Source organism: Leuresthes tenuis, unplaced genomic scaffold, assembly GCF_036924035.1.
Source record: "Leuresthes tenuis unplaced genomic scaffold, fLeuTen1.0.hap1 SCAF_24, whole genome shotgun sequence".
NCBI lineage: Eukaryota > Metazoa > Chordata > Actinopteri > Atheriniformes > Atherinopsidae > Leuresthes > Leuresthes tenuis.
The window spans coordinates 11,019,734-11,036,736 of NW_027325378.1; the positions used below are offsets into that span (position 1 = coordinate 11,019,734).

Genomic DNA, 17,003 nt, shown 5'->3' on the forward strand with positions numbered 1-17,003 from the left:
TTGGAGCGGACTGTGTTTGCGCGAGTTGCAGCAACAAGTTCTCGCGCATACGCGGAGCTGCTGGCGGGGATAATCGAAGTCATCACAGCTCCTGCTAACTAGACAGTGTTCCGTTTAGACCGCCACATCAAATGAGAAATCTCACATCAAAAGAGACCGAATCAGCGGCTCGCTGATTCACTCACGCAGCTGCATTGAGAGCAAGGCCAACAGGCGTATCATACACTGAAAGGGAGCTGCTATTCAGAGTGCAGGTGTGAAGTATGTGGCACATTCTGCCGTATAATGTGGAGGTTGTTAGAAATCCGTGTTCGGGCCTATAGGCTGCTGGGGGGGCTGATTCGCATTGGAGGGAGCCCGCTCGTAAAATAACTTAGTTTCCTGAAATCTGTGGATGACGGTAATCCTAAAACCTGGGAAGAGGGTGGAGGGTGGGGTGGGTGGTGTGTGTGTGTGTGCGAGTGTGTGTGTGTGTGCAGGGAGAGGAGACGCTCTATAAGGTCTCATTGGCATAGATGTTTTTTTCTTCTTCTTTCCAGGTTTTGTGACTTTTATGAATTTTTGCCGTTCATATGCAAAAAGCTGCCACAGGGGTGCAGCCTTAAACCTGCCTTAATTCTGCTTCCTCGTCCTTTTTATATGCGGAATACAGTTAATTTAGCTTTAAAAGCCGTCATAAATCTTTATGACGGAAGCTCGTGGTAGCCAATATATCACAGCCATGCGCTCGCCCCCCTCCCCCCTCGGAATGGTATCAGAATAACATATTCAATATTAGTGACAAGCTTTATGGTTGTAGTTAACTTGCGAGGGTGAATAGTTTGCCTTTTGACCTCCCTTCTGCACACTCGATCAAAGTCCAGTAAATAAAGCGTAATGCCCCTTTACGAGTACAAGAACTTGCGTTATAATTATAAACTGGTTAAAGAAAAAATAATAATAATGATAACAATAATACTGCTGATATTTTTAGATATTCAAACAAACATCTAATTTCAGCTTTATTTGTGTAAAGATTTCCCACTAAAATGAGTAAAATAATTCCATCTTTCCCTCAGATTTTTCCAGAACGCCAGTCCCATAGTGACGACTCTCAGCTGGGTCTGTTGCACCTGTCTCTCTGCCTTTCTTTTTCATTTCCATGCCAATTTTGGCCACTTCATTCCAAATAATTATGACCTGGTTGGTGTTGGAGGTGCTGATGGTTGGAGTTGGAGCGTGGGGTGGGCGTGGAGGACAGAGGGGGTGATGAGGGAGAGGGGCCTTTTACTCCAAGACTGCTAATCCCCCTATTAAAGGAGCTTTGTTCAATAATGCCGGACAGTTTCCGGAAGTCGGATTACCGCCTCCATTATTTTACAAAGAAATGATATTTCACACTCAAATGAGCCTTAGGATGCAGCGTGGTGGTGACAGGCTCTTACAAGAAATGAAATAGATTCATTTTCTTTTTCTTTCTTTGTTTCGCCCCACCCCCTCGTCACCCTTTTTTGTCAGTTTCATTGAGCCTTCTTTTATTTTAGTGTAATTAATGCGAATATGTATTTCCTGTGAAACTACATTGTGGTCACCAGCTTCCTGCTTTGCTCCTAGATTGGACAGACATTTGTGCGCTGTTGCTGCTCAAGTGGAGGCTCTCACACTTCCCCCCCAAGAACCCACGCAAGCACACACACCTGTTCTTGATTCTTGACCCCAGAGTTGGTATCAGAGGTTGTCACTCAGTTAGGAAGCCCCAATGAGGGAACCCAACGGGATCGAGATTGTTAAAGATCTTCTCTGATATCCAGTATCTGCACGTCGGGAATCCCAGATTGACAGTAAAAGTTAACAGTCGTCACATTTTTACCTCTGCTATGCGCAAGTCTTTGGGTCTCTTTGGACCTTTCGCAACCAAAGCTGCAGCCGTTCGATATCTGATGAAACACACGGATTTTTTTTTTATTTTTATACCTGCTCGTAAATCATCACGCACAAAGGTCACTAATCCGTTGCAGGCCTGCAGAATCCTCTGGCGCTGGTGCGCATTTTCACTTTTCTCTGCGGTTTCCAGTGACACCGTTTTTCTCTTCTGCAATAAAGATCAAACCAAATGGCTTTATATGGACCTCTCGTCTCACTTCGCCCTCTTGCTTGTTTTCCAATTAAACAACCTTTTTAAATGTTCTGCAGCCTTTGTTTCTGCACCGCTCGGTTAGTTCTTGTCTATTTTGACGGCTGGAACTAAAAGCTTTGCGGCGGCCCAATAGAGAGGAGCCCAACAAATCGGCGACAAAAGGCTTTCCGTGTCATCAACGTCGTTCAAACGACCAAAAAGAATCCCTCCGATATTAACTCCCACTTCAAAGACTTTTTCTTCCAATTGAGACCCAACTATCCTCTATTTTCTTTTTTTTTTTGTTCCCCTCTTGCACGCACAGGACTTGGTGCAACAGAGCAAACTGCAACAGAGCAAACTGTCATGAACTTAACCAAACTCTATAAGCGAAGAGAGCTGTAGCTACCCCCCCCCCCCCCCCTTTTTTTTTTTTACAGTCAAGGCCATAGTGAATTTCGCCCCTCCACCAGAGGCTGCACAGCAGGGGATCCTCATGCTTTGCGTGTTTTTCGCTCTTCTTCGCACTATTTTCATTTTATTATGCGGGCCACTGTTTTGACTCTTTCGACAATTATCCCAATGTCGATCTAAGCCGAAGCCACTCATTTGAAATTTGCAGTTATAGGTAAAAAGCAAGTTTTTTTTCCTTTTTTTTCTTTTTTGTTTGTTTTGGTGCGTATTTCCTGTATAGAAACTAAAATATGATTATGGTTGAATTTATCCATTGAGCAGCTCAGGGCCCCTTGCAAGGCAAGTCTATTATGGTGTGGGACAACTGCGCTTCAGCGGCTTCGCCTTTGATTGTCGTAAAGTAGGCCCTGAGCAAAAGAATATATTTTTCTTCTTTATACTGCTCTAGTCTGCAGCATAAAGGACGTAGATTACCGTTTCCTACCCCATGGGAAGCAAATATTACATTCTTTAGAGCGGGCTTTTGAGTCCTCGGACTTGGCCCCATATCATTTGAGTTTGACTTGGCTATTGCTTTAGAAATCTTAATTCACCATGAGGATTCACCGTCGTGAAAAAAAATGGCTCTTTGTGCAAAACGCTCTTTGAAGTCTGGGCCCGAATATTGTAGCTTTTCATCAAACTCTGCCCACGTCTGCATCAAACCACAGCTCAGCTGAGTAAGTAAGATTTAACACAAGTGAAGCCCAGTGTAGACCGCCCCCTAACTGAAACACACACACACACACACACACACTTCAGAAAATAAAAACAATCAATGTTTGTTACATTCTGTTTCTAGGATTTCGAAGTTTTATCTGGATCTGGACAGGAACTGAATCTGAACTAAACTAACGACAATTGATTTATTTTAATTCTTTTTTTCTTCACGTAAACATTTAATAGACTTTTTCTTTTTTTTTAAATATCCACAAAAAGTCCGATGAATCCATAAATCTGATCAGCTGAGAGTTTTCCACGTTTGTCATACAAGATTTATTCAAAATAACCCACAAATTACAAGGCAGTTCGGTACGTATTTTGAGTGCCGCTCGATGTCAGATAAAGGAAAAAAATAACACACTGACGACGATGGTGATGATACAAAATCACAAAATGCCCACTTTGATAAGAACATTTATAATTTCACGGTCGTGAACCAAAGACTGCGGGCTTATGAAACAGCTGAATTGTTGCACAGATGAAGGGTGGTGGTGGGTTGGGGGGGGGGTATAAATGATGTAAACATAAAGTGTTTGTACAAAGAGCTGCTGTAGTAGAGACTGCTCTGAGACAGATCCTTACAAAATCGTCGACATCAACACATCGAAACTTACAAAATTTACAAATGTACACTGTTGCTCGAATTGAAACATGCACTTTGGTTCATACTACAAAATCCTTCAATGTCAGATTGAAAAATAAATAAAAACATATTGAGGTCGAAACTCGAATTTACAAAACCATTTTGATACCAACATGCTTAGTCTACAATAATGCACCACGTTATCAAACAGGATGTCACGACTCTCTCCACAAGTGGGACCAGTCGTGGCGGACAGCAGGCACAGAGCCAATCGATTTGGGATATGTGAGGTTGGAAAAAAATATTCACTTTTTGTTTTGTTTTGTTTTAATCTGCCTGAAAGTTAGCGTCACTTTAAAGTTTGCACTTTTTTTTTCTTTTTTTTTTTTGTTCCTCCAAATGTAGTTAAGTGCGTCTCTTGGCTCGGGTGTTTGTTTGGTGGTTTATCCAAAATTTGAAAAGGAAAAAAAAAAAGAAGAAAAAAAGTTGGGGGCAAGGATGGGGGGTGGGGGCAGTGGGCCCCTTACAGGTATATAGGCACCAAAAGCCAAACCGTTTTGAATTGTCAAGCTTTTCAAAAAAAAAAAAAATTAAAAAAAAAGTGTTCTGGCACATAACTTAAGCCAGGCTAAAACGCGTCTCTCGGCTCTGGGTTTCTGTAAGGTGGCTCGTCTGCGTGGTCGGGTGTGGAGTGGCCGCTGGGTGGTGTTTGGGCGCCGCTAGCACCTGAGCTGTGGCACACGTACCACTCGCTTAAATTGGCTGGCTGGGAAGCTCCTACGGGCTCCGACAGCACCGACGAGCCTCCCGGCTCCCGGCCCAGGTCTGAGGAAGGGGACACCAGGGAAGGGGTTGACGACTCGTAGCCCGAACTGGGCGGCGGGGACTTGCAGTGCACCTTCATGTGTTTCCTCAGGGAGCTGGGGTGCGTGTAGGACTTATCGCAGCCTCTCACTTTGCAGTTGTAAGGCTTGTCGCTGGTGTGGACGTGGGAGTGCTTTTTCCGGTCGCTGCTGTTGGCGAAGCGTCTGTCGCAGCCGTCAAATTCACATTTGAAGGGTTTCTCACCTGTTAGCGGCCATGGAGAGACGAAAGGACAAAAATCAGTGTATTCAAGCTTAAAAATGTGACATTTCACAATCACCCTGGAGCGCCGTGTTAGTTTATTTACTCATTCGTGCACGTCCTTCCTGTTTCCATTAACAATCTGTGCATTTGGGCTCAGATATAGTAGATAAAGTAAACAGTGAAGTGACCATGACCCCTCCCCCCAAAAAGCTTCGTGAGGAACTGAAGGTTCAAACTTGTTCGTCAAGTCTAAGCTGGCACAATTACAGCCACTTTTTATACACACACTGTCAAAAGTTTGGGGTAAACAGGAGGTCTGAACCCCTACTGTCCTGGTTTCATACCTGGCGCCTGAGTGCGTCAAAGCAGAAAAGCTACGAGCGCAGGCACTGCAGGCCTAAAGCCAGCTTAAAGGAATGAGAAATTAAAGCATTTCAACAGCCAGCCTACACCACACCTCCTGTCTGCTCGTCGAATCCCTAAAATATGAACTGAATCTAATTTTGTGTTTTAATAATAAGCATTTCTACCTGATTATATGACGGGGCAAAGGCAGACATAGAGAGAGAGAGTGAGAAAGACAATCTGAATAAATTACACGGAAATCATCCACTGCTGATTTTTCTCCTCCGATTAAAGCTTTTGAGAATATGTAATTGCCTCTGTCTAATTACACTTGCGGGTTGAATATCAATTTGACCTTCAGCTGTTGGGTTGAGAGAGCCAATCAAGGATATTAGTGTAGTACAAGAAACCGTCGAGGAACAGACCCCAGGGGCAGCCCCAGTCATAACCACACTTTCGGTTAGGTTTTAAACATGATACCAAAGACCAGGCCCCTCGGGAGTCAACACACAGAAATAATTTAACAGATTTGTACTTAGGTAATGTGAGCAAATGATATGAATAATACATAGGGGGTGCAGAAACCGAGCACAGGGGGAGCGCCATGCAGCCACCGATAAAAAAGGAATGTAGTCACTATATTAATTTACAAGCCTGACTCCACATTTTGAGGCCTTTTCCCCTTCCAGATCCGCAGCATGTCAGAGGCTCACAGAACCAGGCAATCATTATATTTCACCAATACATGTTTTTTCACCTTCTCTACACTTAAATCAAGGCTGCTCTCAGCTGCACAGCCTACACACCAGTCAGCATGCAGGCAGCTAGCATTGCTTACGTGTTAGGAAATCATTTTGGACGAGTGCACTTGTCAACTTGTTGCTTTGGCTAAAGGCTATAAACACCTGATCATCCCAAAAGTATGTCTTCATCATGTACAGTACACAGCCATAACGATGTGGGGGGAAAATATGAGGATTCTCATGAATGTAAAATAAAACTGATCTCTATTTAGTGGCGGCTTATGGAGATGTAAACGCATTTGCAAGTACAAATCCAAAAAGCTTTTTAATTTAAAGACAACCCTTCTAGAAGAGCAGTGAAAGAAATAACATGACTTTAAAAATGGCCAGAATAGGCACTGACATTTATAAAGAAAAAAATCTGGCTTCAAAACGAGAAATAAAAACATCATCATATCAGTTACTTAACGTGAAGATGCACCTCTCCAACTTTGCCGCTCAGTCATGTTTGGCATGCACTAAGCTACTTGGATGAGACATGACGTGGGCCTCAGTCTTTGTGCTGTGGTGTAAACAAGAGGTTGAACCGTCAAACGCTTGAGTGAGCTGTACCATAATCCCCAAACCCAAGCTTTGTAAAACTTGTGAGCACTGACGAAGCTGCTAACAAACAGGTGGTCAATAGCTGTTGCGTCTTGGAGTATCAAGAGCGCAGACTGATTAATTGCCATGTGTCATTAGAGTATGCTGAAATGCTATTAACATAAATAGATAAAGTTGAAAGAAAAAAAAAGAAAATAAATTTACACAAAACAAAAGGCAATTGTGCTTAGATGTTACGTAAATAACATAGTCTAATATCATCGTACAACTTTCTTCCTAACATACTTTAAACATTGCAGCGTATTTTCAACATTTCCACAGCATTTCCCTGTATAAATACGTAGCCACTGACCTGTATGAGTCCTTTTGTGAATCTTTAGATTCTCGGATCTTGCAAACACTTTCCCACACCCAGGGAACGGGCATGGGAACGGTTTCTCACCGGTGTGCACTCGAATGTGATTCACAAGTTTGTACTTTGCTTTAAACGGTTTGCCTTCCCTCGGACACTCTTCCCAAAAACATATATGGTTCGCTTGCTCTGGTCCTCCGACGTGCTCCACCGTCACATGCGTTACGAGTTCGTGCATGGTGCTGTACGTTTTGGAGCAAAGTTTCTTCGGCGAGTGCTCCGGCTCCAGCCACTTGCAGATCAGCTCTTGCTTTATCGGCTGCCTCATGTAGCGGAAAAATGCGCCAGCTCCGTGGTGGTGGTGGTGGTGGTGGTGCGCGCTTAGATTCATGTTCAGATTTAGACCACCGTAGCCATGCAAAGGCGACGCGGAGAACGGATCAGCCCTGGAGCTTGCCACTTGACTCAAGTGATCAGACCTGACATACATTTCTCCAGGTAGTCCTAACCTTATTTGTCCATTCAGTGCTTGGCCACCCGGTGATCCGTTCGAAGGCTGCTCGTGATGAAGTCCGGAGAAGAGGGTGGTATGGTTTCCAGCGTCAGGGTGATGACCATAGTGTCCGGGATAGCTACCTGTTGTTGAGACAAACATTCCGTGGTGAGAGGCTGAACCAGCAGTCTGGTCAGTCAGCACTGGCATGGCTTGAGTTGTCAGATCTCTCCGGATGAGGAAATCCCTACCTGCGGATAGAGCCTGGGCCGTGTGAGACATAGAATAGGGGACCGATGTCGCCTGAACCGGGCCAAAAGCTCCCGTTTGACTGGAGACCACTTCGCTGTGGCCTGCCATATGATGATTGTGGTGGTGGTGATGGTGGTGGGGATAATGATGGGCTGGGCTGATTTTGAGGGCCGCGGAGTGCCCCATGTGTTCTGGCCCGAATGGACTCGGCCCCAGGCGGGGTTCCGCAGTAATCTCCCCAGGGTGCGAGTGAGCCATTGAGTGTGGATGGCTGCTGAACCCCGGGAAGCCTGTCACGCTCTGAGGGGTATGGTGGTGATGATGGTGATGGTGGTGAGCCCCTGCCAAGTCAACTAATCTCAGCGCCGTGTTCCGTTTGGAAAACGTAGGGTCCATCACGGGGCTTCCCAATGCATCCACGCTCATTACTTCCTAATTTTAGAATAACTTGACAGCAGGCAAAATAATAATGATGATGACAAATATATTTTAATCGCAATGAAAAATAAAGAAAAAAAACTTTGTAAAGTTAAGTCTATCTGCAGACAACATGGAATCCCATTCGCTTGAGAGGCAGCAGCAGGACGCTTTGATACTGAATAGAGATTCATGGTAGGCGCTGCAGCCCGTGGAGCTAAACAATCACCCTGCACTCTAATTGGTCAGAGCTCTGTGATTGACGTCACCAGTGACAGTTTCCACCGTGATGAAAAATGTCTTAGTGACAGCGAGCAACCAGTGCGCATGCGCAGTGCCTGAGGCAACGCTTGAGAAAAATAGTTGTTATGCAAAGGTTATTGTAGAATAAGTCCTAAAAAGTTGATCCAGATAAACAGTCTCCTTTTCTTTTGTGGTAGCGAACAAAGGCTGTGCGGCAATGAAACAGTAATTCCCTCACTTTGATTATGCGATTACAAAACAGATTGCCGCGCAACAGTATGCATATTGTCACGACAAAAGTTGTGTGGATCATAAATAATGCAATGATATCTTCATTTTGCACTGCAACGTATGCAGGAGAAGTTTACGCACAAATTACGCACAACTTTACGCACCAAAAGATCGCTGGTCGCGAAGAAAAAGTTGTGCAAAGAAGAACTTCGAGTGGGAGTTTAAAATAGTCCGGAGCACGTAACTTTAATATGCGCTTTGATATGCACCCTTATTCACACATCGAGCCCCTCAGCGCGTACTGCACAGTTGACTTCGTGCTCTGCCCGGTGGGATCCGCGTGTGTCGGATGTGTGAATAGAGCGAGCCGCGGCCATTGTCCCGAGGAGGAAAAATGTAATGGACAGGACCTGTTGTCATGATCCGGGGTAATTTTGCTTTAGAACCAGGACGGCAGCAGATGAGGGTCACAGGAGGTGGTTCCGCTGCAGACTTAAGTTCAAAATAAACGGAGTGTGTACTGTAAGTATCGGTTATACAATCTGATGCCACAGCGCATAAAACTCCGTCTCAGTGAATATTTTCTGCTTTTATTTAAAAATCTGACAGAAAATGATAAATGCATTCAGAATTATAAACCGTCTGACTGCAACTGTTGCTTGTGTTCCCGTGGACTCTGTGATTTGTTTTTTTTTCAATACCAGCCGATACAACAGCATCGTTTAATGTGAGCCTCAAAATGTAAAGTAAAACGTGGATGTTACTAAACACGCCTTATAGTCTTTCGGTTCATAACAATGCACGAATAAAATCTGCATGACTGAAATTTTGATCATTTCACTGGAAGATCTTAATGGTGGAATTTGGAATGTTTTTTTCTTGTCTTGACAGTCGCACGAGACATTCACTGCTTTTAAGTGTGTATGCTCTCTACAACCAAAACTGTGTGAACAGGTTGTGTTTTACCCTCTGGACTCAACTTTATTTTTAAAGCTGCAGAATAAAGAAGAAATGCTAAGTAAATAACCTTAAAAAGTTCACGTGCATTATGAACGAGTGTGATGTTAAATGTTAGATGTTTTTTATATATATATAAAAGGATTATCTGAATTCTTGGTTGGTTGTAAGTTATGTGTAAAGGTTCCAAGCAACAACACAAATTAACTGTATCCTCGGTATCTATTTCAATATCTTCTTGTGACTTCTTGTTTCGTCGATTCAACAGTAAACATATAAAACTGAATTGCTGTTTAATTATGACTGAACGTGTGTAAATAAAATATGTGAAAAGCAATATTTGCAATTAATAAATTTAACATGATTACCAAAGCACTCAACACTGCTAACGGTATTAAATTAGCTAAATAAGTGCAAAGTGTTAGGTGTTTTCTACGAATTGACTTGTTAAGACCCTCGCTGACAGCGTCGTATCCAGCACGTTAGAATCTGAGTCAATATTTGGAAATGAGACGAATCCCTAAGACGTTTATTAAAAGGCCTTTACGCGCTGCTCACAGCTGTAGCATTCTCAGGCACCACAGCACCAGCGTAATGCAAAACTCTGTAGTGCTATTTCTGGTCCAAGTTGTGCACGCAATCACTCACTCACTCTTGGAGACATGTAAGCAGGGGAGTTGTGTGGGATCGTAAACAAAAAACGCTGAATATTGCAGCAACGTCCCATAAAACGCCGTTTTTTTTCTGCCTTGGCTCAGTTGCTTTTACTTCAAATCACCCAAAGCTGCTGTTAACAGTTAAATTCTGCACATTAGGATCAAGACACTAAATTCTTATTTGCCTCTCAATTAAGCTACATCTTGTGCGTCCTAAAATTAAATGTTGGATTCTTTTGGAGCACTGCATGTTCTGCCAAAGCTTTGTGTAATTCCTCCCTCCTTGGCACACGTTTTCCAGTTTAGCCTCACTTGTTGCACATGTGAGTATATGACCTCTAGTTCTGACTGCCCTATTTTCCAGTAACATGCCGTTCTTACCGTTTTCCACCTGGTGAGGGATTCCTCCAAAATTTTGCAAAACAGAGTACTCGAATGTCTAAATAAAAGGACAAAGTTGTTAAGTTGAGAACAACCAAAAATTCACCTCTTTCCTTGGTCTCCTAAGACTGATTTGGAGAATGCAGAGTGGAAACTAGTAGCGAAGAAGATATTTTAATGGTTCGCATGGCACGTATATGCATGTGGCTTTGAACTCTAGCAGCCGGAGGTTCCTGCAGAGAGCGCCGCAAATCCCACTTGATAACTTCGACAACCCACAACGTTTTACGCACAGACCACGCATCACTGGACTGCAAAGAATGAGCAAGTTGCACGAGCACAAGCAGCCAAACCGTGATGGACACATTAGGAATTGTGGGGGATCCAAGTCAAACACAGGCCTGTGTATTCAAGGTAAGCTTTAGGAACGCGGGCTGCCGGTGAGCGTGGCGTGGCGTGGAAATCTAAAGCACAGATGTTCCATCGGTGTGAGACAGAGCTACAGAATAGAGTTCACGCGAGAGGAAGACAACAAAACTACGTGTGGATTCCATTTGAAGTGAAAGGGAGAGTTGGATAATAGCAGGCCTCTCGAGGGTGATGACAGTGGTTAGACTTTGCATCAGACCGCAGGGCTTCCCAAGGGATTTCGAGGAAAAGATGTTCCAATCATCTACACATACCTGTACCTGACACAGGTGATGATTCCACGCGAGAACGTTGTACCCTGGCTGCTGCAGGTCCGTCCCACGTGCAATAAATTAGATCAGTGTCCAATGACTGATCTCATATCTAATGTAAACAGACACTTCAAGTCAGTCTGTCAGTGTTTAATTGCGCAAAACGTTACCAATTACCCAACAAAAGGGTGTGCTTGCTGTTGCAATGTGTCCGTGTGGGTTAACAAAGACAATCTGACACTTTCTGAAGCTCTCTGCAAAATGTGGCCACAAAATGTGCTCTGACTTTTTGTTTTCTGCAAAGCCAGGTCTTGTATTACATGTCTCAACTTTTGTTTTGCCTTTTAACCAAATCCACAGTCAGCAATCTCACAATATCTGGGACTGATGATACAAAGAGGCCAATAGAAGCGTGGGCCCCGCACCGTGGATTGTTATTTGGTGAGTGCATGTTATTGGGGGGGAAGGAGCTCCGCCAATGGACGAGCCGCTACGGTGCCACGTGACTGCCCCCCTCCTTTCCCATTCATCAGGGCTGGACTGTGTTGTCTTTTCAATTCATTTATCTGCAGGAATGATTGCGACTATCAGTCTAGAGCTCACCGCCTGACTGAGGAGGTGAAAGTTGCGCCCCAGGAAGATAAACCGCAAAAGACAATATTGCATGTATACATGATTTTGCGTGTGCATCCGATGAGCGGTGTAGGGGAATTCCTCGCGTCGTAAGAAAGTAAACAGAAAATCGGTGGATTCGAGTTTGCTCAGTTCAGTGAGGTCCAAGAGATAGCAGCAGAGAGGGGGAGGAAGAATATCTGTGCGTGGTTTTTTGATTTCTGCTCTCAGTCGTCTCGGCGAGTCAAGACTGAAGATGCTCTTGGACGCAGGACCGCAGTATCCCACCATAGGAGTCACTACTTTCGGCTCCTCGCGGCATCACTCAACAGGCGAAGTCACAGAGAGAGAAGTGGCGCTGGGGATAAACCCGTTCGCGGATGGGATGGGCGCCTTCAAAATAAACCACAGCTCCCACGATATTGGCTCCGGACAGACGGCGTTTTCCTCCCAGGCGCCCGGGTACGCTGCGGCCGCTTTGGGACACCATCACCACCCGACCCACGTTGGCTCTTACTCTACGGCGGCTTTCAACTCCACCAGGGACTTTCTCTTTAGAAATCGGGGTTTCGGGGATGCCGCCGGGGCACAGCACAGTCTGTTCGCCTCCGGAAGTTTCGCAGGGCCACATGGACACTCAGATGCAGCGGGGCACCTGCTCTTCCCTGGGCTTCACGAGCAAGCAGCGAGCCATGCATCTTCCAATGTGGTCAACAGCCAGATGCGGCTGGGCTTCTCGGGGGACATGTACGGCCGGGCTGACCAGTACGGCCACGTTACAAGCCCGCGATCCGACCACTATGCTTCGACTCAGCTGCACGGCTACGGCCCCATGAACATGAATATGGCCGCACACCACGGAGCAGGGGCCTTCTTCCGATACATGAGGCAGCCCATCAAACAAGAGCTCATCTGCAAGTGGATCGAGCCGGAGCAGCTGACGAATCCCAAAAAGTCGTGCAACAAAACTTTTAGTACGATGCACGAGCTTGTGACCCATCTGACGGTGGAGCATGTGGGGGGACCAGAGCAGACGAACCACATTTGCTTCTGGGAGGAATGCTCCAGAGAAGGGAAGCCATTCAAAGCCAAATACAAACTTGTAAATCATATCAGGGTACACACCGGAGAAAAGCCCTTTCCGTGTCCGTTCCCTGGCTGTGGCAAAGTATTTGCGCGATCGGAAAATCTTAAAATTCACAAAAGGACTCACACCGGTAAGAACCGCTCAGATTGACCGCTTTTTACAGCCAAACCAATGCTGACAATATCTCATCCGAAACATGCATGCAATCCGGCTGGTTATTTACTACAGTAAGGCAGCTGGAATCTCCTCACTGACATGTGATTCAGTGCAGTTGTCAACTGAAAATATTTCAAAGGTTTGGCATTTAAGATGAAAAGTATTTATTATTGTTATCATTATTATTTTCCTCTTGCAATTCACATTGAATTGATTGAATTCTCGGAACGAATCGAGGCGTTTTTCTTCGTTGTTTTTTTTTTAATCAAATTAATTTTCAGCCTCAGCACGGTGGAGAAAAGCTGTGTGTTAAAGCCTTTTTTTTTGGAAAAAAAAGGCTGTAAAAGTAAAGAGGACAATAGTTTTAATTCAGTATTTCCAAGACCAACTGAATGCTTTGGCGACGCGCTGATGAAATGTGATGTTAAAAGAAAATCTGACGCTGAATATTTTTATTTTATTTTTCCTGCCTTATTTAGGTGAGAAGCCTTTTAAGTGTGAATTTGAAGGGTGCGACAGGCGGTTTGCAAACAGCAGCGACCGCAAGAAACACATGCACGTCCACACGTCGGACAAGCCCTACCTCTGCAAAATGTGCGACAAGTCATACACACATCCCAGCTCCCTCCGAAAGCACATGAAGGTAAAACTCCATTTTAAAAAATGTATGTATATGTGCTACTCTGCCATTTGGAAAAGTTGTTGTTGCTTTGGGTTCTGACAGGAAATGGTGGGATAGAACTGTTTACAGGGTGGGATATTGTGAGAAGATATTTGTTTTTTATTTTTCTTCTTCTGGTTTTTTTTTGTTTTTGTTTTGTTTTGTTTTCAACAGAAAGTTAATTTGCTTTGACACTTTTTTTCTTCTTCTTCTGTTTTTTTTTTCTTCCTTTTCCTCCAAGCGACAAATCAGATTAAGATCTTAATGAGAATAATTATGTTTTGGGTCTGCTTTGTTTCAGATTTCTGCACGTGTCTAAAAACAGTCCGATTAGCGGGTTTAATTTGTTTTGACGAAATTTCCCCCTGTCTTCCAATGCTGTTTGCCCCCACCCCTCCCGGAAAAAAAACACCCCATGTAGCAGGATTTTTTTTTTTAATCCTTTTCACCATTTTTTACTTCTTTATTTCAGGTTCACGAATCCACCAATCCGGGTCCGCAGCCTTCTCCAGCGGCCAGTTCAGGGTACGAGTCCTCCACACCTCCCACCATAGTATCACCGTCCACAGAGAACCAGAGCAGCAACTCCATATCACCAGCAGCCTCAGCAGTACACCACACAGCCAGCCACAGCACGCTGTCGTCAAATTTCAATGAATGGTACGTGTAAATGTTTTTGGGAAGGGAAAAAAAGACAGAGAGAAAGAGGAAAAAAAGACTGCAGAGTTAAAAAAAAACAAAAAAACAAAAAACAAACAAAAAAAAAACAACACAAACTGTTCGGACTTTCTAAAGTCAGCCTGTGCGACGTGGACTGAAAAAAAAGCACGGGAGGGCCCAAACGACCAAGGCTGTCTTAATGTCAGTGAAACAAAGTGCATGGACAAAAAGGAAGGCACGGACAGCCACCATGCTAAACTTTTACCCCCCCTCTCCCTCCCTCCCCCTCCCCCCTTTTCAAGTATTTCTTTGAGTCTTTATTTTTACTGACAGACTGCTCAAAAAGAGATCTCAATAAGCATGCTATCTCCGGGTAGAAGCCTGAATTTTTGTACATATAAGGATTTCACCGAGTTGGGGGTGGGGAGGAGGGGGGCTGGGTGGGTGAAAAAAAGTGTAATATTTTATTTTGTAAATAGCTCTATCACAGTCTAAGGGAATTTGTGGAAATGTGGTCCCTAGATATATGGAGAAATGAGATGGTTCTAAGAATATTGCGACTTCATTGAAAAGAATGTTATAGTTGTGTACCAAATGTGAATTATTCAGTATTACTACAGTCTACACGTCGACCTAACCGACTCTTAGTATTAATGTGCTTTTGTAGCCTATCCAGTGCAACATTTTTCGTCCGAGGTCCAGTTTGAGTAGCACAGTATCATTGTTGTTATTTAATGTCATGTCGATAAATCGTGTAGTGAAAGCCTGAAATTTCGTGTCAATCTGTTTATGTACGTGATAAATATAAAAAAAAAAAAAGAAAAAAATCTCTGTCAATTGCTTTGTCTGAAAGGAAGTATTATTACATGTAAGTAGCTCAATTTTCCATATTTATCCGCATGTAAAGGACCGGTAACATGTTAGAAATGATCGGTATTTATGGAGAAATGCGCTCGTATTCGTATGTAAAATTTAGTTTACACGCACACATACACACACACACAAAAAATTTGTTTGGATACATTTCGTACTATATTAAAGGATTAAAAAAATACAATAACGCTATGCCTTGGAGGTTATTGGTTTCAGTAGTGTTTGGGTTGGTCTCAACATGGGTGCTGTGTGAAACTAATGGATTCTCTCCATATGTAGAGGACATCGAAACAAGCATCTGCTGCAAACCGAAACGGACCTTCTCCGCCCACAGTACTCCTTTTAGGGTCAAATTATTGCACGTTTAGCTGCATACAAAAGTCTCTTTGCAGCGCACGTGTGTGCATGCTTTTTGCAAGTGTGTGTGTGTGTGTGAGAGAGAGAGAGAGAGATGCATCAGCTCGTTTAAAGCTACTGTGTTTTAGACACACTGCCACAACTTTCCTGACACTCGATAATAACGGGCAAATACAACCCCCCCGCCCCCCTGCCTTCCGCATCTTCTGTTTATCCAAAATTAACATCCAACACTTTGCCCTCCAGTAATGTGCAAATTAAATCGATTAATCACGGAGGTTGTTCCTCAGTGTATAAACCCCGCGTAAGCTATTTTGCGTTACTTAATTGTTCGGGAATCTAATTTTCGAATCTAATTTATTTTTCCTTTCCAGCGTTGCGCCAGATTTACCCAGATTTGGGGAGAGCCCGGGAGTGAGTCAGTGTGGCCCCCTCATTGTTCCTGGCTGCAGCTTGCTTGACCGCCCCATTAGGCAGAGATCACATCAGCAGCCGCCACCGATCATGGTTAACACTGCCAGAGTGCACGGATCCACGATCTGTCAGTCTGCAGCTTTGTCAGACTCCGAAAAAGAAAAAAAAAAAAAGGAGTGCGTTGCGAATTTTAACCTTATAAACGCGGAGCCAACGCATAGCAGGAGAGGAAGCGCGCGCGCCCGCCTGCCTGCCTGCGTGCGTGCGTGCCTTTATATCACCCGGGAAAAAAAAACAAAAACAAAATACGACTTCCACCATTTTAGATGATTTGATGAAATGTATTGAAATGTATTCATATTTTCTTTTCACGGACTATTACATGTGGAGATAAATGAAGGATGGCAATAAAATGACTTTTTCGACTCTATTTAACACTATCTATCTGGTCCATGCGCAGATGCTCCACTGATGCACTCCACGCCGCGCGAATTCGTTCGAGAAAGTCACTTTGCAGCTTTATAGGGGGGTGGGGGGTAAAAAAAAAAAAACGTTCACATGTTTGTGAAAATATAAATATATCAAAGTGGATGTGTTAAGGCTGGCTCGTGCTGCTCGTGTACACACACACACACACAATCCATTTAAATACGAAGACAAACTGACGAATACGGAGACGTAAAGCCAAATCCAGTCGAAATGTGAGTCATTTAAATCAAACTCAAGAAAAAAAATCTTCGTCTGTAAAATTGTGTTTTAGATCCCAATATTGATGGAGAAGTGCTTTCCTCGACTATATTAAGAGTTTTGTTTGGATTCATGCTCATTTGCCTCATCATGGGTTTTATTCTCCTGAATGTGGTTTCTTTTTTTTTTCTTCCTCTTCTTCTTTCTTGCTGAAGAGCGAA

At 43.9% G+C, this 17,003-nt stretch overlaps 2 protein-coding genes across 3 annotated transcripts; one reads left to right on the plus strand and one right to left on the minus strand.

Annotated features, from left to right (window-relative positions):
• Positions 1–2,520: 2,520 nt before the first annotated feature.
• Positions 2,521–9,839, minus strand: zic4 (zic family member 4). 2 transcript variants are annotated; one of them, XM_072378338.1, is made up of 3 exons: positions 7,710–9,839; positions 6,966–7,601; positions 2,521–4,922 (listed from the first exon to the last, which is right to left on the minus strand). In XM_072378338.1, the coding sequence occupies exons 1-3, from the start codon at positions 8,134–8,136 to the stop codon at positions 4,483–4,485; spliced, it is 1,503 nt and encodes a 500-aa protein (XP_072234439.1). In that variant the 5' UTR covers positions 8,137–9,839; the 3' UTR covers positions 2,521–4,482. The 2 variants fall into 2 exon arrangements, with proteins under 2 accessions (XP_072234439.1, XP_072234438.1); XM_072378337.1 differs by having other exon boundaries at positions 2,522–4,922; positions 6,966–9,837.
• Positions 9,840–11,616: 1,777 nt separating this feature from the next.
• Positions 11,617–16,319, plus strand: zic1 (zic family member 1 (odd-paired homolog, Drosophila)). The gene is made up of 3 exons (XM_072378339.1): positions 11,617–13,104; positions 13,610–13,773; positions 14,264–16,319. The coding sequence occupies exons 1-3, from the start codon at positions 12,144–12,146 to the stop codon at positions 14,459–14,461; spliced, it is 1,323 nt and encodes a 440-aa protein (XP_072234440.1). The 5' UTR covers positions 11,617–12,143; the 3' UTR covers positions 14,462–16,319.
• Positions 16,320–17,003: the final 684 nt, after the last annotated feature.

What these genes read in the sequence shown, in the direction of transcription:
- zic4 (XM_072378337.1), bottom strand. Translation starts at nt 8,136, where the DNA reads ATGAGCGTGGATGCATTGGGAAGCCCCGTGATGGACCCTACGTTTTCC. An exon ending in TCACAAAAGGACTCATACAG is followed by an intron (nt 4,923 to 6,965) that starts GTCAGTGGCTAC and finishes GGCCGCTAACAG; the next exon opens with GTGAGAAACCCTTCAAATGT.
- zic1 (XM_072378339.1), top strand. Translation starts at nt 12,144, where the DNA reads ATGCTCTTGGACGCAGGACCGCAGTATCCCACCATAGGAGTCACTACT. An exon ending in TCACAAAAGGACTCACACCG is followed by an intron (nt 13,105 to 13,609) that starts GTAAGAACCGCT and finishes TGCCTTATTTAG; the next exon opens with GTGAGAAGCCTTTTAAGTGT. An exon ending in CCCTCCGAAAGCACATGAAG is followed by an intron (nt 13,774 to 14,263) that starts GTAAAACTCCAT and finishes TCTTTATTTCAG; the next exon opens with GTTCACGAATCCACCAATCC.